Source organism: Apteryx mantelli, chromosome 2 (genome assembly GCF_036417845.1).
Source record: "Apteryx mantelli isolate bAptMan1 chromosome 2, bAptMan1.hap1, whole genome shotgun sequence".
Lineage (NCBI taxonomy): Eukaryota > Metazoa > Chordata > Aves > Apterygiformes > Apterygidae > Apteryx > Apteryx mantelli.
In genome coordinates, this window is record NC_089979.1 from 40,585,459 (window position 1) to 40,608,341 (window position 22,883).

General features: G+C 36.8%; 1 protein-coding gene across 1 annotated transcript in view; it reads left to right on the forward strand.

Annotated features, from left to right (window-relative positions):
- The window catches only part of PREX2 (phosphatidylinositol-3,4,5-trisphosphate dependent Rac exchange factor 2), a 185,281-nt gene that overhangs the window by 118,091 nt on the left and 44,307 nt on the right, over positions 1 to 22,883 (forward strand). The window contains exons 28-34 of the mRNA XM_013942875.2: positions 677 to 759; positions 1,100 to 1,190; positions 2,858 to 2,986; positions 10,953 to 10,994; positions 14,115 to 14,332; positions 17,178 to 17,280; positions 19,538 to 19,681. Coding sequence (XP_013798329.1) covers positions 677 to 759; positions 1,100 to 1,190; positions 2,858 to 2,986; positions 10,953 to 10,994; positions 14,115 to 14,332; positions 17,178 to 17,280; positions 19,538 to 19,681 — 810 coding nt within the window. The remainder of the gene's footprint in view (positions 1 to 676; positions 760 to 1,099; positions 1,191 to 2,857; positions 2,987 to 10,952; positions 10,995 to 14,114; positions 14,333 to 17,177; positions 17,281 to 19,537; positions 19,682 to 22,883) is intronic.

Here is a 22,883-nt window from a genome sequence, read left to right on the forward strand (position 1 = left end):
CTATTTAAGTGTCTCACTGACATAAGAAAAATGAGTCCAGACTGACCCCAAATACATTTGGATTAAAAATTATCAAGTGGCTGCTTGTTACCTATCACTGCAACAGCAAAGTGGAAGAAAAGTTTTAAGCTCAAATTTGGTCAGCTTGTAAAAGAGTTCAGGTGATGTGGTTGTCTGAGAGAGCAAGTGAATGAAGTCAGTGACATAAGAGAGCTCCTCTCCTTTGTGCTGTCTTATGAAATGGTTCTCTATATGCTACTTACAGCTTCATATCAGATACAGCATTTGGATGCTGTATTTTTGTTAAAGTACTGAAACGTCAGTCCCTGTTAAAAAGTTATGGTGAATGTTTACAGATTTAGACTACTTAGCTATTTAGTCTGGTGGTTAGGTTGCTATCCAGCACAAAAGAATCCTGTACTGTTTCTCTACAAATTGTTTCTGTATTTTATCCAGTGACTCTTCAATGCAAAATACATAGGGAGAACAGTTGCATGCCATAGGATTCTGGATAATATTTTACCAGGCCTTTGTTTCTGTGCCTACAGCCGTAGTGGATATATTCCATGAAAGCCTATGTGTCAGTGTTTGTGCACAGCAGATTATCCAAGCTGTAAAGATTCTGGAAAATACACTGAAACTTCTAAACAATTTTTAATTTTAAAATATTTTTCAGGTGATGAGCTTCCCATAAGTGTTCGAATCTCTCACGATAAACAGGACAAGCTCCATAGCTGTTTGGAGCATCTTTTTGGTCAAGTATGAGATTATTTTTCTTAGATTTAATACTAATGTCCATGTATGAGCTAATATATCTATAGCAAATACTTCTTTTTCTTTTTACTTTTGCTGTCCACTGTTTCCTTGGATGGTATGTACTTATTCCTTGTCCTTCTGTTCTCTGTAAATGGTTCAAAACTACTGAATTAAACAAGATTTAGATTTAGTCTAACATTCTCTAGTCTTGAGTTTTAACTACAGCCACTAGGTAAGAAGGAATCCAAAGCTGCTTTTTCACTAGTCCCTATTTCTTAAAGAAAGAATTTCTAATCATTGCTGTAAAGAGAACATTGTGCTCACAGAGCTTTGATCCCCACAGGTAGATTCAATTGTCAATCTTCTGAAAGGACCAGCTGTGGTGAGGGCCTTTGAACAGACAAAATACTTTACACCAGGTCGAGGCCTGCAAGGTAACATTTAAACCTATCTATCACAGGCAAAAGGTGGCTCACAGGGAGAAAGGGCATATGGATATGGCTGTATACTCTTTAAGCTGGGTGTTAAAGAACTGATTTTGATTATTGTCACATTCTGCCATAATTGCTCTTTGAAATTTTTGTTAAGTAGATCTTAGTAGTTTTAGCTGAAAACTTTTTTCTTACACATTCATTGCACGATGTATATAAATATTTCAGGTTTCTTGGAAAGTCAGCTTTAAATCATAGACTGAACTGACCATAGAATTGCTGAGGTTTTGAAGCAAGAAGCAGGTTTTATGTATTGCAGGAGTTTTTACTTCATTTTTGTCTCAACTATTGAAGTAATTTCTAATTTATTTAATTACTGCCATATTTGTAGTATTTTTGCAGATATTTTATTTGTGAAGCTGTTTCATAAATCATTTGCAAATGTAAGTTTATATTCATAGTAATATTGATACCAATTAAAAACTTATAAGTATTATTGACTGTTATAAAAAAAAATCCTACATGTAATTTCAGATATTCTGCTAACAGTTATCTAGTTGCTTAAGTAAGAATATCTATCACCAGGGACTTATTTATACATAAGATTATGATGAAAAGTGACAGGGACTTCTTTTAGTGAACTGAGTTAAAAAAATAAAAATTCAGTGGGAGAATAAATGTTGTATGGTTAATATGTATAATTGTACAGTGGGTTTAGTGGACCCTGCATATGCCTTTTGGCAAAGAAAACTAATGAAGGTCTGCCTTCTGGCCATCTATAAGCTTTTGTAAATAGGCAAAATACTATTGAAGCAAATAGTGCATAATTATTGTACACCAATTATCTTGCCTTACAAAATCTCATGTACTTCCCCCTCAAGGAGTTTGCGTGGAAGCCAGCATAGCCTCCTCTTCCCCCCCCCCCCCCCTTTTCCTGTTTTGGGACCAAGATAATGGGAATGAATATAGAGCATGAGTGTTTCTCATTGTTTCAGATTGAATACCTGGCAGTCTCCTACAACAAAATGTATCCTTGTAGTGAATGTTCAGTTAGGCACAAGATATGGACAAGCCTTTATTCACAGTCTTAACTGTCTTCATGTACAAGGAACACTTTCAATGATTTGAGGGATAGACTAAGTTGAAAAGCAGTAAGCAATTTTGTATTAAGATTATTTTTCTGAGTTTTTTGTTGAAGCTTATTCTCTACTGCAAGTTGGACTTGCACATTAATTGAACTGTCCCTGTCTAAACTGTTTTTTCTTTAAATAATTCTATAGTGAATTAAATTATATAAAAAGCTTATAGGTAGCAACGATCAAGATACAATTTCAAAAGATCATCAATACCTTTAGGATTGGATTAATTTTTCCTACATTTGCCTCTAACAGGTCTAGCTTCCCTCTCACTAACTGGAGACAGGCACCTTCTATCTTATGTTCTAATTCAGAGAGAATCGTGTTTGGGAACGCTACTGTCTCTCTCCTTTGACTAAGTAGGGAGCTTAGATGACTACATTAGACCTGTCACCCTCATTTTAAGACAAATAGAGTCAGAAAAGATGACACCTCCTTGATGTGTGAAAACATTTAGGAAGAAATAATATCTTACTTTGGCTTTCTCACAGGGCTTAAACAGAGAGTTTTTTTTTTTTTTTTGTCTTTGCTTAGAGTTTCAGCAGGAAATGGAACCAAAGCTTAGCTGTCCAAAGAGGCTACGACTGCACATTAAGCAAGACCCTTGGAACCTTCCCAGCAGTGTCCGAAGTCTTGCCCAGAATATCAGAAAATTTGTGGAAGGTTAGTAGGGAGAACATGACCATAAGTAAACACTTAGTTTATGATAGAGAGCTGGGGGAAGCGAAAGTGAAGGATACAACAGCTTTGTGTTGCTGCTAGGCAAGGTTTGCAAAACACCATGCAGTCTATGGGAAACACCTGAATTTGAGGACATCTTTGTGGTCTTAGTAACAAGTTTACTGGAGCATATCTCAGTTGTCTGGTGTTCACCTTATTGACTTCAAATGCAGAAGAGAAAATTGTCTCTTCTGACAAGTGAAAACAGATGAGTAGCTAGAACCATACACTCTGCTGGATTATTTCAGTTGCTGCTGAAGTCCAGGGAGCTTGACTGATCTGTCACAAAACTTCATGAGATTGGTGCATCAAAATGGGGCTTTCTTTGAAATTAGACTCCCTTTCTTCCTACCATCTTATATTGAAAGAGGAAGACTGCAGCACTTTTTGCTTTCATCTGTCATTGATTTGGGATAATTCCCTGTCTCCGTCTTCTGCAATGAAGCCAACCCACTTCCATTGTTTTTCACTCGCTTACTCCATCACAGCTGATCTCATGATTCCTTCATCTACTCTGCCTCCTTCCCACCACCACCTAAGAGTGACCCAGTACTCTCTTCCTCTTCACTGCTGGGTGACAATGTGAGCTGATGTTTTCTACCCTGTTCCCTGGCTTTATAAGAAAGTAAACAGGATTTCCTCTCCAGAAAATCTTACCTGTAGCTTCCGCCTTGTTTCTTATGCTGTTTGACAGAGAAACAGAAATAATGAGCAAAATGATTTTTATAAAACTGCTCAGTACTGCAGTATGAGTCTTTGCGTGGGAACAAAAAGTTGTGTCAATTGTAGTTTTAAGTGATTTGTGTGTATGTTTACCTTCTTTCATTTTGTTGGCTAATTTCCATGATGCTCCATAAAGAAACTGCTAAATTTCAGATCAGTGGAAAAGAACTTTGTGATAAGTTTTATTAAGATAAAACTCCAAGAACTCACCAGCCAAAACAAACAAACTCCTCCCTCTGTGACTTTCGGTATTTCTTGTTTCAGATACAATCATATTTTCAGACCCTGGGTTAGAAAATTATAATAACAAACACAAAAATCTCTCTTATTTTTGGAGTTGATCACAGTGGGTAGACTCTCCAGATCTAAGAATACCTATTTTAGTTTAGTGATGGTTGTCACTGAGTGAAAACCAAAAATTTTTGAATCCTTTTTTCTAAAAGTCCAACTCTGACCTAAACCTATATATTATAGGTTTCAAGTATATTCAAGTATTAATCATTTCTTTCACAGTTAGGAAAGAATGAAAATGTGTCTCTTTAGTGGTCCTTTATACCCCTTTAATAGCCCTCTGAAGCTTAACAGGCCATTTTTGCATACCTTGTGTGCCATAAATAGCATTAATAGACTTACCCCATTTGAACATTGGTTTTATACTCTCATATTGAGCTCAAGTCATTCAAATAAATTTTGTTTTAAATCCACCACAAAATATCATAGGAGAGTTCAGCAAGTTCCAAATGATCTGCTGCCTCTCTGTAATACAAAACTTCTCTTGTTACAGTACTGCTATAATGTAGTGGTGATATTTATTGGAAGGGATCCTGACGTTTACTGAACAATAAAACTGCTGACATTTTCTAATGTTTTGGAAATTAAGATAATGAAAAGTTTTTCTCTTGTTAATAAATTATATTAACTGAGTCTATTGCAACTGTCATGCTTGCAAAAGATGTCACGGTTTAGAGATCTGAATATTAAAATGTGTTAATCTTGTGCTGTTCAAGAACAGCAACACAATCTCCTTTGCCCTCCTTCATCACTGGGTCTCCAGCTTTATCTGGAGCAACAGTTCTGCCAAATTTAAATATTCTTGGCACTCTCTATCCATCCATGGCGTCTGACCATTTGTCAGAGATTTCCAACCACTGCTTTCTGTGCTATCTACTTAATCAAATATGCAGCTTTAGATGTAAAATTCTCATCTGAGGCTACTTCTTCCCCATTGTCAGTCTTTATAGCTTTTTTTTCTATTGTAGTTTTTACTTCAATTTGATTTCCCTTCCAGTACTCTGGAGGATCATGATCCAAATCATCATTGCAATTTTGATCTGTCTGTGTGATGAAGGAGTTGGCGTGATGTAAAGGATACTTGAAAGCCAAGGTTTTTGTGGATTCCCAGGCCCAAATAATGTGAAACAGAACCAGGAGAAGGGAATTGAAGAACTGCTTCTCAAGCCTTAGTTTACAAGGCATGTCTGGAACAGGTATATCTAATTCAGTACTGAAAAGATTCAAGGCAGAAATGGCCCCCTCAGGCAACTTTGGGAGATGGCTGTGACAGGCTTAGGCCTAAATTAAACTTGAGACACAACCAGCAGCTGGATCTAACTGAAATCAGATGAGCACAAAGCAAGCGGGGCTAAAAATGCTTTAGTGCTTGAACTTTCCCTTCAGAGCTGCATTTCTTGTGTTCTCCTTTCTACTTTTGCCCTATATATTGTCTCCACAAATGGTCAGGGTACCTAGAAGAAGACCTAGTACTGTTCTGAGCTCTTTCTGGCTGACAGCCTGACACAAGGTACAGCAGTTGACATCCCTCTTTTCCCTGTCTAATTTACCAGATTCAGAAGAAACAGTCAAATTAGTGGCCATTTTCTGCTTATTTGGGCTGATGACTCTTAGAGCATGTTGTACAAAGTCTTGGGATTTTCAAAGCCTTTTGAAGTAAACATGAAGATTCTTCTAAGTAAAAAGTCAGTATTTTCATATTTGAGGAAAGGAGTTATTTTTGTCTCTTATATTAGGAAGAAGAAGCAGGCAAAGGAGACCACAGATACAACTTTGGTCACCACGTAAAAAAGTTTTTTGTTGTAAATAAAACCTCCAGTAGTTCTAAACATGCTTAACCATTATTGATGAATGCTTAAGTCAATTCAGTAAATGTATCTCCTTAGTGAAAACTGACTCATTTTTATTTTCATAGAAATCTCACCGGCTATTGTAATTTCTTATTGTTCTGTTGCCTAGTAGTATATATGGTAAAAAATTAGACTGATTACTGATTTAAAGCAGACGGAGACCTGGGAGCCCCACAGAAATAACACATTTAATTCCTAGATCTTAAGTGTTTTTAAATGTACTTTGTTTAATAAGTATGAAGAAATGGGAAAGCTCAAAATGCCTTGTGAATGATCATTTTGGTTTGACAGGGTTTTTTTTAATTATTATTGGAATTGGGAGAACAATAAAACATGTCATGAAGGTTCAAACAGAATTTTAAAAAAAGGAACCCTCTTTAGACAGTAAACTAAAACATATGTGGAGGTTGCTTTGTCTCATTTACATTTACCGTTCCATGTCATTAGAGAAGGAAAAGTCCACTATGATTACAGTAAAAGTCAGCCCTAAAAGGCTAATCAAGTTGATAGAGGTGTCTCTGATGAAATAATATACAAATCCTGGGAAGATTTATCTGGAGCTAAATAGTTAAACAAAAGATGAAAGTTATTTTTTGGAGTGACGGGGCCTACTAAATTGTTAAATCAAGAGAGAAAAAAACAAGTTGTTGGCAGAGACAGATCTTTGAAGATGGACTGCTTGATTTTGTTGCAGGAGAGAGCAGGAATTCAGAAGTCACCAAATAGAAAAAGAATAATGTAGCTACCAGATTTTGGATGTACATGAGAATATGTAACATGAAAATTGGAAAGCATGGGGAGAAAAGTTGAGGGATGACTAGAGTAGGAACCAGAATAATCAGCAATAAGGATGGAAAAAAGGGACCCTTCAGAAGAAAAACAAAAACATGATGATGGCCATCATACTGACAAGTTGTATGCAACTGGGAGTGGAGGATGAAGTAGACTATAATGCTACATCCGAGTTCTGAAATGACAGTGGTATGTTCTAGAGGTAAAAAGGAGAGAGGTGTGAGGAGAGCAAAGAAGAAAACAAATTTCTATAGTTTTTTTCCAAAGGGGGAAAAAAATGGTAAGATGTTTGGTCAAAAAAAGAGGAGTTTTAGAGCAAGTCAAATTTCTGGACAGCTTTTGGATATTGATGACTTTATGTGACTGCATGAGGAAGTACAGTTGTTTTGCTAGCACAATTATGTTAAGTTTAAAGAGGTAATATTATATAATTGATAAAATCAACATGTGTTTTAATTTAGGTTAGTGGTAAAGAGTGAAGGAGCCTTTCAGTCAGTAAGGCCATAAAAATATATTTCAACATAATAAAAATGCACCTCAAGTCTTATTATTATTAAAAAAAAAAAAAGAAAAGAAAAAAGGAGTAAATGAGAAAAATGTTTAAGATGAAAAAAACTTGAAGTCATTTTGCATTATAGATCATATCTGATCTAAAGAGAAATTGCTAGTGGGTTATTCTATTCTGTACAACATGTAGCAAGAAGGGGTGAAAATTTCCATAGCATTTGGAATTTGTTGAAAAATGAATGACTGACAGAAACCATGTAAGGTTCTTTTCTAACCCCAGATAAATCACTACTGATACAAATAACTTAAAATACTCTCTTGCCTAGGGATGTGTTTTGAAATGGAGAAGACTGTTGTAGCAAGGATAAAGGAGAGCTGCGTTCTCCTGTAATTTTCCAATAACCAGGAGATCATTATTTATAGATACTTCAAATACTTTTGAAATTAGAAATCCAACAAATTTCATTTAAAATGAGCTGCAAGTAATAGCCTCAATGTTTCTGAATTCTTCAGGTAAAAGAACCCCAAAATTCCCATATTGTATCTTCAGTTACTAAGCCAAATGTTCAGACTCCAAGAACCCAAGGTACTAATTTCTAGGTATCTATTAATCTAAGTTTTCTTTTAAATGACAGAAAGCTAAGGCAAAGACTTATCATCAGACAATTTTCATGAGTAATCTCTAATTTTGTGTGTTTTGTTCTTCACAGTATTTGAGATACTGTGGATCTGAGTTTCAGAGTATAGAGCACTGCCAGTTCCTTTTGCAGTGTGTATATGGCATGGTTGAAGATCAGGACTGAAGGTTTTATTCTTTTTTAAGCTTAGTCACCAAATGTTAGTGACCACCTTGGGGGAAGATTCTGGCTTTTTATAAGTATGTTCAAGTATATGCAAAATCCAAACTGTACTGTTGATACAGTCAACTCTAATGTCACTTCCATCATCTGAGATGTAGATATTGTTTCATAGTTCAAACCTATTATATTAGGTTTAGCAGAAGGCAACATATTACCAAATTGTCCTATTGTCCATATAACCCAAACTGGTTCTGCTGGTCTGTTGAATGGGGCTTGGAACAGGAGAGCAGAGAATATTGGGTGTATGAAGGAAAGAGCGGAAAGATGTGAAATTATGTGAAGTAGTGGTGTCTTCTTATAGCTGTTACTGTAGAATAAGTGATGTGCTGGAAGTTTGCCACTCTTTAAGATTATAGTGGCTTTTTAATCTGCCTGTCCTTAGAGTTTAGGTTTTAAAGTACCTGGTTAGTGACTAGCTGCCACCAAAATGAACAGCTGTGTCTCCTTCTAACCTGACCCCAGATGCGTGTGTTCCTTTCCTTTCTTTTGTGCTGGCACTAACCTTGTCTAAATCTATGGTAAGCCAGTTCAGAGAACTGAGCTGGTTAAAAGTGCAAAACATGTCACTTCTTGTGGAGTTAGTTTACTTTGCAGTAGTCAGTCTTGACCTATAGACAAGCTTATTGAGAGCTGCATAGGACTCTGAAGAAGGAGCATCCTGAAAGCTCCCCAAAATTTAAACATAGACTTATTTAAACAAGAGGTGCCAAGATAGGAACAAAGAGACAAGGCAAAGGACACCATTGCTAATGGGTATGATTATTCAGACATCTAAATTAGCTGGTGGTGGACGGTGTGCTCAACAGGCTTACTGTTTCATTTGTGTAAGGGTTTTTGCTGAGTAGACCATAACCATAGAGGGATGGAGAGTCAAAGGAATATATCTTACTATTCTAGCTGTAAGATAGTCTAGTCTTGAATTTGACTTGACAATTCTAAGGACTTCTGTATTTCGGTAAGCTAATAAATATATTTGTAATTTTTGGAACAGCTGCCTGGTTCTTGTGATTATTTTAGGCTGCATTATATATTCATTAAGATAAGTCTTGTTCTAAAGTCAGCGTGGCTTTGCTGATAGTCACAGAATCAGTGAGTCCTGTGTAGGTTGGAAGGAGCCTCCAGAAGTCATCTAGTCCAACCTCTTGCTCAAAGCAGGTATGGTTAGAATAGGTTGCTCAGGCCTTGCCCAGTTGAGTTTTGAGTAACTCCAAAATACAGCAGTTCCACAGCCTTTCTGGGCAATTTGTTCCAGTGTTTTACCACCCATGTTAAAAATTATTTTCCTTATATCTGGTTGAAATTTTCTGTGTTCCAGCCTGTCTGTTGCAGCACCTTCTTCTACTGTACATCTCTAAGAAGAGTCTGGCTCTGTTTTTCCACCATCCTTCCATGAGGGAGTCGTGGACAGCAGTAAGATCTTCCCTGAGCCTTCTCTTTTTAAGGCTGAACAAGCACAACTCTCTTGGTCTTCCCTCATAGGGCATGTGCTTCAGTCCCCTGGCCATCTTCAAAGGGCTCTACTGGTCTCATTCCAGTATGTCACTCTTTCTTACACTGGGGAGTCCAAAGCTGGGCACAGTACTCCAGAGTACTCTGATACCAAACAGAGGGGAAGAATTACTTCCCTCAACCTGCTGGCTAATGCAGCCAGGATGCAGACACCTTCAAGTTGCAAGGGTGCACTGCTGGCTCCAACTTGACCACCAGGAGCCCCAAGACTTTTCTACAAGGCTGCTTTCTATCCAGCCAGTGCCCACCCTCTACTGTTGCAAGGAGTTATTTCATCCAAGATAGAAGACTTTGCACTTGCCTGTGTTGAACTTCTTCAGGTTCCTGTCCTGTCTTATCAAAATCCCTGTTAATAGTAGGTCCTCTCCAGCCTATTGACTACTTCCCCTACCCCCAGTTTGGTGTTGTTCCTGGTAAAAGAGACAAACAGAAAGGTACAGTAAAACAAAGAACCAATCTTTGAGTCAAAGAAAGCTTGAGGTATTTTTAAAAGCTACCCTGAATTACATGGAAAAGTTATTCACAGGAACTGTATAAAGGCTTGGTGTCCTGATTTAAAAAAAAAAAAAAAAAAAGTGTCATTCTGTCCATACAAGCAGTGTAGTAGTAAGCAAGGGTTTTGTTTTGCATGCTGCTTTGGAAATTGTTTTTACTACTCGGGTGAATGAAATAACTATTACATGAAAAGGTCCTTTCCTGTAAACTTCAAGAAGAAAAAAACAAAGAGAAAATATGGGGGTTATTTTGCATGTGTCATACTGCTTTTATTAAAGCACTTTAAAGAGCTACAAAACCAAGCTTTTGTCAGTCTAAATTAAGATGTTTGCTAACTCTGTACTACTTTAGTTCATCAATTGTTAAGTGAAACCAAATGTTTGTTCAAGAAAATAAAATTCCGAAGACCGAGAATAAAGTGAAAATGCAGTTGTATTTTTCCTAGATGTTGTGATATACGTTAACATGAGGATAATTTGGTTTAAGTATGAAGCAGAAAAAAAAAGAATTGGAGTGGTCGTGGGGAAATCAGTGAAAATAGGCCTTGTTTTTCAAAGTTTTAAGACTAGGATTCTTCATATGTGAGTTAGCACTGGCCACCTGGTACAGAGGTGCTCTGAGATAGCAGCTGCTTCTTCGTAGTTCTTTTCTCAGGGTTGGTGCTTTTGATTATTACCAATTTTATCCAGTTACATGTAAAATTATGTGAAATGGAGACTCATTACTGTTTTGTAAGTATAAATCAGGAGAGACTACCCAAGAAGTTGGAGTTAAGCTGATGCAAAATGAGAAACTGAAAATGAGTTATGATGACACTGAAATGTGTTATGTTGGTGATATCCTTTTTACTATGTTCTCAATATGTCTTCTCTTTTCTTTAAGAGGTGAAGGCACGGATACTCTTGGCACTTCTTGAGTATACAGGTAATTTTGATTACAGGCAGCCTTCAACTTGTTTATTTTGGGAGAGGGGAAGTGAACTTTTGGGGGGGTTTAGCTATGTTTAGCTGACGAATAACTGAACTTGTGCATAACATTTCTGCTGTCTTTTTGGTTTTGAGCCCTTCCCTATTTATTATCTTTTTTTTCTCTTTATTCCCATATATTTCCAGACTTGCATTATTCTTCTAACCAATATCTTTCCTTCAATCCTTTTCATTTTATCTAAGACAATATAATGTAATCCAGAATATTTTTTAAAAGTCACTGCTTTCTGGAAGGGGCCCGGGTATCCTGTGTATTACTCCATCACCTCATGCAGCATATGGCTTTAACTATACAAAATGTGCTGTGCATTTGCAAAGTAAGTAGCAGTAAATATTCAGTATTTAGAAAATAATGCTTATGGCAGAAGATTCTCTACAGCTTTTGCAGATGCATAAGTGCCCAAGTAAGCGGTCACGTTTGACTCTAAAAGCTGATTAATGTAACCATTGACCACCATATGAATGTACATGACTTTGTTAGGACACATCACAACATTGTATAAAGGAAAGCATAACGTTTCTTTCTTGTCAGGTTTATTCTAGTTATTCTAAGAGTTATTAGTAATTCTTCGGAGGTTTTAAAATAAGAGATGACCCAACAAAATACCCCAGGCATGGTTGTTTTTTTTTTTTTTTTTTTAAGGCTGACTTTCCTATTTATATGGCTAGCCTAGGTTCATAAATTCTGTAATTTATTTTGTATAAAATCTTTTTGTAAAAAGATCACAAATTGCTCTTGTATTCAGGATCTCATGTTCAAGTAGTATTAGATGAGATCTGGAAATGAGGTGTTAGGGATGCTAGAGAGCTGCTTCAGAAGCAGGCAAGACAGAGGAGCGTACCATGAGCCAGATGCTGTTAGAAAAATAGAGGTAAAATTGAGCAAAGCGAGGTGAGAGAATGTGTCAGGCTCAAATCCCTGAGCACTGCTATGATGTTGGAAAGATTTTTTTGACCATGGAGAACCCAGTGCGATTTTTGAAGATGGCAGCATTTTTAAAGGTAAAAAATCTGTAAATACTGGATTCTACAGAATTTGAGATTGGAGAAAGAAGTTAATTTCAATGATCAAAATAAAAAACAATGAGTCGCAGTGTAGAAGTAGTGGTGATTACACCATCTGTGGAAAATATTCTCAAGATCCTGAAGAGTATGCTTAGAGAGGTTGGCAGATGGGATCAAAGTGATGACAAAAATGTGGTCAGAATTACTAATAGTTGAAGAAAAACTGAAAGTAGAGTTCAGAAGGAAAAAAGACGGAGTGGAGTTGCTTTAAAAAGTACTTGCAGTCCAAGAGAAGGATATATTTTAAAGTCAGTATTAATTTTGTGAGTACAGAATTATTTCTATTGACTTATCCAGTTATCTAAAGTCTTGTCAGCTCCATACAAAAGATAGAAAGGGAGCTAAGCCTCTTGCAGGCAAAGGAATCTAAAAGAAAAGACAAAAATTTTAGGTTTTGGAAAGATCTTGATATCCTCTAATCTTCCCCTCTGCTCTGAAAAAGATTAAATCTACCTCTACCATCTGTGATTTACATTTGCCTAACAGCTCATAATGACGAAAATACTTGAAGACCTTCAGCAATGGGGAGAAGGAGGAAGTGTTGAATATTAAACATCATAGTTCTGTGCTTTACTGAGAATAGAAAAGGACCTTTGTTTCATCCTAATGAAACCAGTTTTCCTTTGCCCTTTGCTCTCACTGGTACTAGTGAGAAATACCTGCAACTTCAATGTATCAGAAAAAAATCTGTTAACAGCCTTTTTGACATATATATTTCTACCTAAGAGAGCACAAAATGGTAAAAATTCATGCTTTTTATTTTTTGAGAATTAAAAGGGTCAGAGCAATAAAATTAGGAGCTGGATTTTGAACTCATTTTAATGCGAGGACATTAGTGTTGTGGTGGTTTACTTTTGGTTGTTTCAAGTGCGCATCCTCTTATTCTGTGGGAAACAAATGCCTGCAGATGTACCCAGTTCCTTTATCAGCCTTCAGAGCCCTCATGTTATGAAAAGACATGCTTGTAGCTAATTAACTAATTACTCATTAAGCATTGATGCACTAGATTCTGTGTGCTAATGAAAGAGCAAACAATCAAGGAGTCTTGGTGACACCCCCTTAAGGATGAGTTTTGAAGGAAGATCTACTACTAGCCAGATTCTGGTTCTCAGCCTGCTTAGCAGGCTGTTTCTCCAAGGAACTGAATGTCCCAGGACCTTCAGTTACCTGTTCGCTGTTTTCTTCTGTTTCCCTTTTCTAACTCTGTTGACTTTTAGCTAATCATATGCCTGTGCCCTTCAGAATAAATGGATAGGTTACCTAGTCCTTGGTCAATCTATTTTCAATCAGCTGCTAATGGTTCCATTGTCTTCTACCTCTGGACCCGTCTTGGACTTTCCTGACTCCATAAACCTCTGCTGCTCCCTGTATATGTGGTGCTGCTCTGTGCTTATTTTATATATTTCATATTATATTTATATTTAGATAGATTGTGTTTGGTTAGCAACACTCCCATGTTCCTTGTCTGCAGTTTACACCAAGCAGTCCTCACCAGCTCTGCCCACCTGGCAGGGTGGTATAGAGCTGACCAGGTGACCTAGTCATATTAAAAGCTTCTGACTATTCTTGCTTTCCTGTGGAAGGTAAATGTTTTTGTGCCTAGCTGGTTCTTGCAGTACAGCAAAGAGATCTAACTCACATCCATCACCTTTTAACATCAAAAGTACACAGAATTGATGGCAAGTATATTAAAATTAACAGTATAAACATGCATGTTTATGAAGAAGTACTTTAAATTTCAGATTTTAAATGCATTTCTATATATTTTTAAAATTTATATGATAGCATTTTAATGTGGAAAATTCCACAGTTTTGTTTGTGGAGTGCTACTTACTGGGAATAACATTAGGCTGTAAATGTGTAATTTACTTTGTCTAGAAAACAAGTCATTTAAATGTAAAGAAAAAAAGAATCCATTCCAGTTACTTGGCTGTTAATTAATCTTCTGCTCCATCTCTGCTTTGCTTTTCATCTTTTGTTTTACCCATTGCAGATAGCGAGATACAACTGAGGCGAGACATGGTCTTCTGTCAGAGTCTCGTGGCCACAGTCTGTGCTTTTTCAGAGCAGCTAATGGTGGCCTTAAGTCAGATGTTTGACAACAACAAAGAATATGAAATGGAGACTCTGGAGGCCAGCAGAAGGTGGTTGGAACAGATTGCTAATGCAGGTGTTCTCCTTCATTTCCAGTCACTGCTGTCACCCAACCTGGTAAGAATCCTAATGTGGCAATTACATAGCCCATATTTGTTCCCTAAATAGGGGTAGTGTTAAACAGTTTGTTATGAATAGATATGAACTTTCTGTATCCTTTGTGTTTACCCTGTTACTTAATTAGCTGCTATTTGGGAAGTTTGTAATTCAGATAATTACAGATATGGGAAACGGATACATTATCAACAAACACAGTATTATATTCATTTTGAGTTAGCAGATACTGAGTTTAGTCTAGATTTGCCACAGCTGTCATAATTGTTCCCTAAGAATGAGTGTCATATTACATGATCGCTAGAGTTTGTTTGCAATAAGCAGCACTATAAGATAAATAAAATACCTGTTTTTTATTCTTTTATCAAAAAAATCTATGTGTCTCTAGTAACTAGATATGCTAGTCTGTTTTGCTTCTTTCAGAGCAAATCCTTGTAGTCTGACAGGGTAATTGGAGATCTGCTGTTTCCTCACAAGATTTGACAAAGTCTTGGCTTAAAAAAACAATAAAAAAAGGGATATGATTTTATACTCCTCTAATCCCCCGCTATCCAAAGAGCTTCTTCAGCTATTTAAGCTGCTTCTTGTACCAAATTGGTTCCTGCTAACCTGAAAAACTGCAAAGCAGTCTGCACAGTCTGCTCTGTGGCAGTCTTCTCTACCTCTTGAGTTATTCGGTGAAAATAACTGATTTTGTGCATTTGGCACATGGTTTTCTCATACTAGTGTTTCTTCCTACCATTAAGCTTTTAAGTCATTTAATACCGTGGCTGTCTACATATTGTTTAATTGACTAAGCTTTGACATGGGAAACATCACAAACTAATGACTGAATCATACATCTTATTGTATGAATGTTCAAACAAAAGACAGACAATATTCCTAGTATCAGCAGCCTTCTTTCCCTGCCTCTTCTGTCTCAGCAGCCAATTGCTGACAAGTCTTCCTGATAAACTTTTAAGGCAGAAGAGATCAATAAAACTAAAAATATTTCTAAATTAAGTATCATATAAAATATTATTCTGTGGTATTATTGCAGAGCATTGACTGAGCTCATGTGAGCAGCTGACTCACAGGCTGCTGAGGTAGCTACCTAGGCTTGTGTGGGACAGGATGTTACAGGACAAGATGGTGTGCAGCTTAAAAACAGCTGAAGTCAGTGCCTGTGAGAAACAGGAGGGCTGTTCATCTGCATGAGAAGTATGTGAAAAAGACACAGTCAGGGAAGCTACTGCTCATGTCTTGAGATTTGGATGCTTTTTATAATCATGAACATGAGCATGTCCTGGTGTTGGTGCTCTTGGAGTTCAAGAGTAGATTTGACTGGTGCCTCTCTTTGTTTTGCCATGTATTAGTTGTAATGTTATCACAAAGTAACTGTTGTCTGGAGAATATTGCATACTTCTGCTTTTTTCTTTCAAGTTTTTAGAGACTTCCTTTGTAATGAAAATCCATGTCACTTAGCTATTTTCATTTAATATGAGACCATCAGTATGCATTGTTGAATTTAAAGTACAATTAACTTTGAGTTCTGTAGATATATTTGCACAGGAGTTCTGAATTACTTCAGTGATAACCCTTCTCAACTAAGGGAAAAGTATTTAAAGGCAACTTTTTCAATACCTCCTCAGCACCATTTTGGTTACAAATGATCCATGTTATTTTAAACAAGGGCATTTGAAGGAAATTGAACTCATTATGGCCAGAGTTTAATAAAGAATGAGCAGTTCTGCAAAGATTTCCCATGTTACTGAATAGTTTTCAGACTATTCTGCTGATAAAACACTGCCCTATCCCTAGAGACTTGATAAATTGAACCAGGAGACAAAATATTTCAAGCAGAGTTGCTTTTTCAGAAATACGAGGGAGAATACTATTTCACTGTACAGATTGGGGAAAATCACATTTTTTTCCCCTTCTGTAATTCAGCAAGCTGTAGTTTATTCTCATTTTATAGGCAGCTAGTTTATTATTCTTTGCCTTCCTACTGTTTCAGTTCTTAAATGGGGAAAAATACATGCTTCAGACTTGCATTTGGCTCTTCCTAGCTTAATGTATTAGGGGAGGGTTGTATGGAATACAGTTACTTTAAGTGATTATTGATTTCTGCTACAATTGTTCTGCATATTTAACTCAAGATAACTATATTTGTAGATGAGTATTCCTTTTTTTTTTTTTTTTTTTTTTTAAGATTCAGTAAAGTGTCCTGAGAAGTTAATAGTTTACTTCCTGAAGTTTTTATGATAAATTAGGCTGGATTGCCCATCTCTTTGGTTTTACACAAAGGGAACCATATGGGCAAATCAGAACATTGGCATTTCTGCTGCTTGGTTTGTGTCTACAGTTTTGTAGATGTAGATGCAAATCACTCTGATCTGCACTACTTTTGAGCTACTGGTTCAATTATTGATGCTTGGAATGGACATGATGAACTCCAGTCTGTTTATGAATGAAATGCTGAAGCACTGGCATTTCTAAAAAATTTGCTAAAAGGATGAATTTTTGTTTTTCAAATTTCCCCTGTGTTAGTTCACAAGCTAGACTTGGTATCAAAGACAAGCTGCTTAAGTCTAGTATCTTACATTAAGAAAAATTACACTATTATTTGATTAAAAGCCCCAAGAAGTCATGGTAACTATAAATTACTTATTAAATTACTATGTGAAATGATAACATTCACTTTAATAATCTTGGACTAGTAGTAAAAGGACAAGTGGAAAACCAATAGAAACAAAAGTATTTTGGTTATGTAGGAGTTAAGTTATACACTGCATCAGTGAAATATTGTGCAACATTCCGTAGTTTTTTTTTATATCCTGCTCTCTCGTGATTTGTTGCCTTTTTTTAGGCTGATGAGCAAGCCATGCTAGAAGATACATTGGTTGCACTGTTTGACTTGGAAAAAGTTACTTTTTACTTCAGACAATCAGAGCCAGAACCACTAGTTGCAAGTGAGTAATTAAAATTAATATCTTAATTTTACTCCTCAGAAACATGCTATAGATTTTTAATGTTTTCTTCTCATAACATTACCTCCCACAGGTTATATCCTAGTCTGGAAATGATACATAATTTGGGGTTATGGAATATTAGTAGATCTTTAGCTCTCCTAATATCCCTAGATTTCCTAATATACAGCTAACGCAGAATCATTATCTGGCAACTTTGTAGCCTCAGAGGGAAAAAGTGTTTTAATGAAGTTTCAACTGGGAGTATGTGACTGCATCAGGGAAGTCCCTGGAATATCTAGCTGTTATTGAAGAGTCATGTGTAAAACAACTTGAAGGCCTTATTAGAGAAATGGTGCTGAGATGAGATGGAGAAGCATTAAAACTATATGCATTTTAATGTCACTCTTCCTTTCTGAAACATAAAGAAGTTCTTGGAATAGTTTAGAAAGAGGCAAATGCTATTAGGATAGCTTTAAATTGTGCAAGCTGCTTCCTCTGAGACCTGGTAGTGGAGACAATCAGAGACATGTTAAACCTTTCATCCCAGTGCTTAGCCTAATCTCAGAAAGGGACTGTCTTCACAGTCTGGTGTTCATACCCTTTATTCATTTTCAGCCACTGCTTTTTTATGAGTTTTTGGCCAGTGGAGATTTTCCTGCAGTGAGTTTTGTATAGTGAGCAAGAATCCCCACGTTTTTTCCTAAGTCTCATAGCTCCCCTGGGAATGGAGCAAAGTATGTCTGATTAACATCAAACTTTTTTAGAACAATTCCCTTGCTGGACTGAGACCACACATGAGAGAACTTCTGCAATAAGTAAAACTGGAAGAAAAAAAGCTCCTCCAACTACCAGTGAGAGGTTGCCTATGCTCCTAAGAATTCAGCAGCATGCCCTACCCTTAAGGTGCCGGCAGGGTTGTCACTGCAGGGCTGGTAGTGAGGTAGGAACTGGCCTATATAAGGCCATTTTTACTTGTGTATAGGTCAAGTAAGGCCTCTCTTCATTTTAAATGTTTTTGTTTTAGAAAGAAGCCCTGCCAAACCAGGTAACAATACAGAACTGGAGTTTCAGGAAGATTTCCTAATGGGGAGCTAATTATATGCCTAATTATATACCTCCCATCTGATGTGTCTGTGTTAAAATAGAGATAAATGGAAATCCCATGTGCTCTAGAATTGCAATAAACTCTGCTTTTCCTTTAGTTTAAGAGCTGCCACCACAATCATCCAGATTGCGTGGTTCCAGAAGACAAGCAGCTTTCACTGGCAAATTTGTTTTTTCCATTTATGGTTCTGTATGATCAATATAAGCAAAAATATGTGAAAAGTACTCCTTTGACATCTTTTCTTTTTATATACAAAATAATTCATGCACACATTGTAAAAACTATATCATAATATTATTAATACAAATCACTGGATTTTATTGTTACTACTTTTGACTCTGAGACTCATTTATGTAAAAGATGCTTAAACAGGAAATACACACAAAGCTTAAATTGAATTAGACTGGCTTCTCTTCCTCTGAGAGATTTAGCTAAACAGAACATTTTCATCAACTTTTGCTAATTGTCATTACATGTTAATCACCTTGCATAATACACAAAATGTATGCTGGAAAATCATTGTAATTGCAAAATGATACTGCTAGTTGCACTGGACTCTAAGCCAACTGATGTATTATGGTATTCAGCCTGTCAAGTGTGATGAACTGTGCTCTTATAATTTTATATATATTCTATAACAATACATTTGTTTCCTGAGCTGAGTCCCAATTTTAATAATAAATGCTGCCAGCTACTGTATATTTATTTTTGCCCTATGCCAGACAAATGTGGGGAGATATTTACTCTGTGGAGAGGACAGTAGTATATATCACACTGGCCTTATACATCATGCACATGACAAGGGCATATGAAGCTACCCTCCCAGTGGTTTGAAACCATGCACTATACATAGATGTTTCTTCAGTTTTATTGGGAAATAAAATTAGGACATTGCCAGAATACACTACCTGTTTAGTATTTTTGCAGCAGTTGGTGCTTTATGCTGTTTTTCTACTCCCTGAAAATGAGTAAGCCAGAAGTGATCACAGCAACACTGAGTGTAACGTAAAATAGTCCATATATTAGTTTTATGCCTGCAGTGTTTGCATGGTATCTGTGTTAATCTGACTATGTGAATTTTAGGTGTAACAGTTTCTGGAAAAGGAAATAGCATTGCTTTTAATGAAATTTTAACATCTACTGTATTCTTAGATGTTCCAATCACATACCAAGCAGAAGGAAGCCGGCAAACCCTGAAGGTTTACTTCTACCTTGATACTTACCATTTTGAACAGCTTCCTCAAAGGTTAAAGAATGGAGGAGGATTTAAAATTCACCCAGTACTTTTTTCACAAGGTAATCTGATTTGTTTCCCATTCTTTCAAATAACACTTAAATCTCAGTAGAAACCTTATTACTCACTCTGTTTAATTTCTTCTTAACTTTAAGGGCATAGTGCTCATATTTAAATATGCTGTTTAACTTGGATTTCTAATGCCAATTTTGAATTAACATGGGAATTTAAGAAATACAGAATTTTTTAAATGAAATATAGAGGTATGGGTATATATTTCTAAGTTTATACCTGTTATATGATCCTGACACCAAAGAATAAATGCTCTTCATTATTGTTTTGTTCTGTGTGCATGTTAGTGGACAGATGTCAGTCCTTGAAACTCACTTTTAAAGGTATTTTGCGTTCCAAATAATGTAGTATTAACTCCTTCTCTACCCCTTTTCTAGTTACTTCAAATATAAGGACTGGGAATTCTGTCTCTTTAAAATGTTATGAAGATTTAAATAACTTTTTCAGGCTCTTGTAGTTATGAAACTGCAAACATTACCAAAGTGATGACTGGCACTGATGCTCAGACTGTTCATAAATTGCAGGCAGCCTGCATTAGCTGCAGTGTCATTATAGTCATCAGGAACATGGAGTTTGATTCACTGAAATGGTGAATGCCTCCTGCAAGGTGCAGATTGCCTTGAGCCGCCTTTGATTTCGGAGGGAGCTGACAGTACTCAGTATCTTGCAGTGAGTTTCCAGTGTCTGCATGGAATAGGCAGAAGTCAGACATACAAATGAAGATTTTGAGGAGGATTTGATCTATGCTGCGTAAGTAGGATGTAAAAGGAAATAGTGAAAAATAAGAAGAAGAAATAGCATAACTTGAAGCACATGATTTTTTAAAATAAAATGGCCAAAGTCTGAATTTAAATATACTATTAAAGACAGACTTCAATGGATTTTTCTTTTGAAAAGATTGAGTTCAGCCATAGGGGAAAATGAGAGCACTGAGCAGCAGACATATTTCAGTAGAGAAGACAACAATAAAAGCACATGAAAGAGAACAGAAAATACCTTGGTTCAAATGAAATCTTGAAACACTCGTTGTTTAGATCCTCTTGGGGAGGAGTGGAGCATTCAGTGTGCTGCAGAATTTATTCTGCAGAATTTGTTTTTTCTTTCTGTTTCCAGAGGCCCCAAATATTTGACTCTTGGGATGAGCATCTCTGTAGTGAGCTAAAGGAAAGGGCAAAGATTAAAGTTGCTTCTTTTTAATAATTTTCAACAATTTAAAAGTTCTTTATCTTCTTGCTTTATCATATCAAATTTCTTTACTTTCAAGGATCCCTCTTAAAAATAATCCATTAGACCCCAAGAATAAGAAGTCCTGGATAAGAAGTTAAAATCCTAGTATTTAATTTCCTTCTTTTCTTTTTTTCCTCATTAATGAGTGAATATTATACTTATACTTCATTCCTCCAAGATTATACTTCATTCCTCCAAGATTTGGATGAGCTGCCATCAAACTAACTCAGTAGATCCCCTTCTTTAACTGAAGTTTATTAGTTCCGAAGAGAGAAAACTTCTGTAAGTGCTGCCATTCCTCTCTGAGCTGACTCCTTGCTTTCCAATTTAACAGAGCTAAGCTGTTTCCTGCCTAAAAATACAATGGTTTATGATGTTTTTAAATAGAAGACTTAGAAGTTCATGTTTTTGGAGTAGTTTGTCAAAGTCACAAGTCAGTGCAGGTCTACTGCTACTACTTATATTTCTGTGTTACTCTATTCTGTGTAGTGTGTTGTCCTTTACAGGTGTTCCTACAGTATACTCATGCTGTCATGTTCTGAATAGCTCCATGCTTAAAATTAAACACGTCTATATATTTGCAGGATTGGAATTGTACACATTTTTTACAGTTTTGAAATCTTTACCTAGTCTATCTTATGTATCCTTCCACTTGTAAAAACAGATTTGTACAACCATTTGCTTAAAGGTATGTGTTCAAAAGGACACTCATTTGCAGGATCAGGGCCTTAGAATGACAGGATGTTGCTATTGGCATTCAGACTTCTGCTTTTCTTACATTAGAATTGAGATCTCGGCAATAAATAAATTTAATTAAAAAGTCCTTTATTTAAAATTCAGTGTATTTAATATTACTATTTAGCTTCTTAATGAATCCATACATGTTTTTTATTTTTTTCATAGAATCATAGAATAATTTGGATTGGAAGGGACCTCAGGAGGTCTGTAGTCCAACCTCCTGCTCAAAGCAGGGTCATCTGTGAGATCAGACCATGTTACTCAGGGCTTTATCCAGTAGGGTCTTGAAACCCCCCAAGGGTGGAGACTGCATAACCTCTGGGGCTTCATGGTGAAAAAGCTTTTTCCTTATATCTGGTTGGAGACCCTCTTGATCCAATTTATGTCCATTGTCTCTTGCCCTGTTACCGTTTACCATTACCAGCCCGGCTCTGTCGTCTTCTTGATCTCCTGGTAGTTACTGGCAAGTGTCTATTAGGTTCCTCCAAAGCCATCTCTTCTGCAGGCTGAACAAGCCCAAGTTCCTCAGCCTTTCCTCATAGGGCATGTGATCCAGTCCCTGACCATCTTCACGGCTCTCTAATAAACTTGCTTCAGACGATCAATGTCTTTCTTCTACTGTGGGGCCCCAAACTGGACACAGTATTCTAGATGCTGTTTAACATGTGCTGAGCAAAGGGGAATAATCACTTCCCTCAATCTACTGGCTATGCTGCTGCTGATCCAGCCCAGGATGCTGTTGGCCTTCTTGGCTGTCAGGGCACACTGCAGGCTCATGTTCAGCTCAGTGTATAACATGACCCCCAGGTCCTTCTCAGCAAAGCTGCTCCGCAGCCATTCCATCCCCAGCCTGTACTGGTGCCAGGGGTTCTTCCTTCCCAGGTAACGGACTTGGCATTTGTCCTTCTTGAGTTTCATAATGCTCCTGTCAATCCATTCCTCCAGCTTGTCTAGGTCCCTCTGAATGGTAGCCCTGCTCTTGTGTGTATCCGCTGCTTCCCCAAATTTGGTGTGAGCTGCAAACTAGACAAGAGTGCACTCTGTTACCTCCTCCAGGTCATTGATAAAGATATTGAACAGTACAGGACCCGGTATAGTTCCCTGTGGTGTTTTACTTGTAACAAGTCTCTAGGTAGAGCATGTCTCATGAACTAGCATTGTCTGAGCCTGCCCATCCTTCCAGTTTTTTCCCATCCAGTTGTCCACATGTCTAGACTATAACATCCT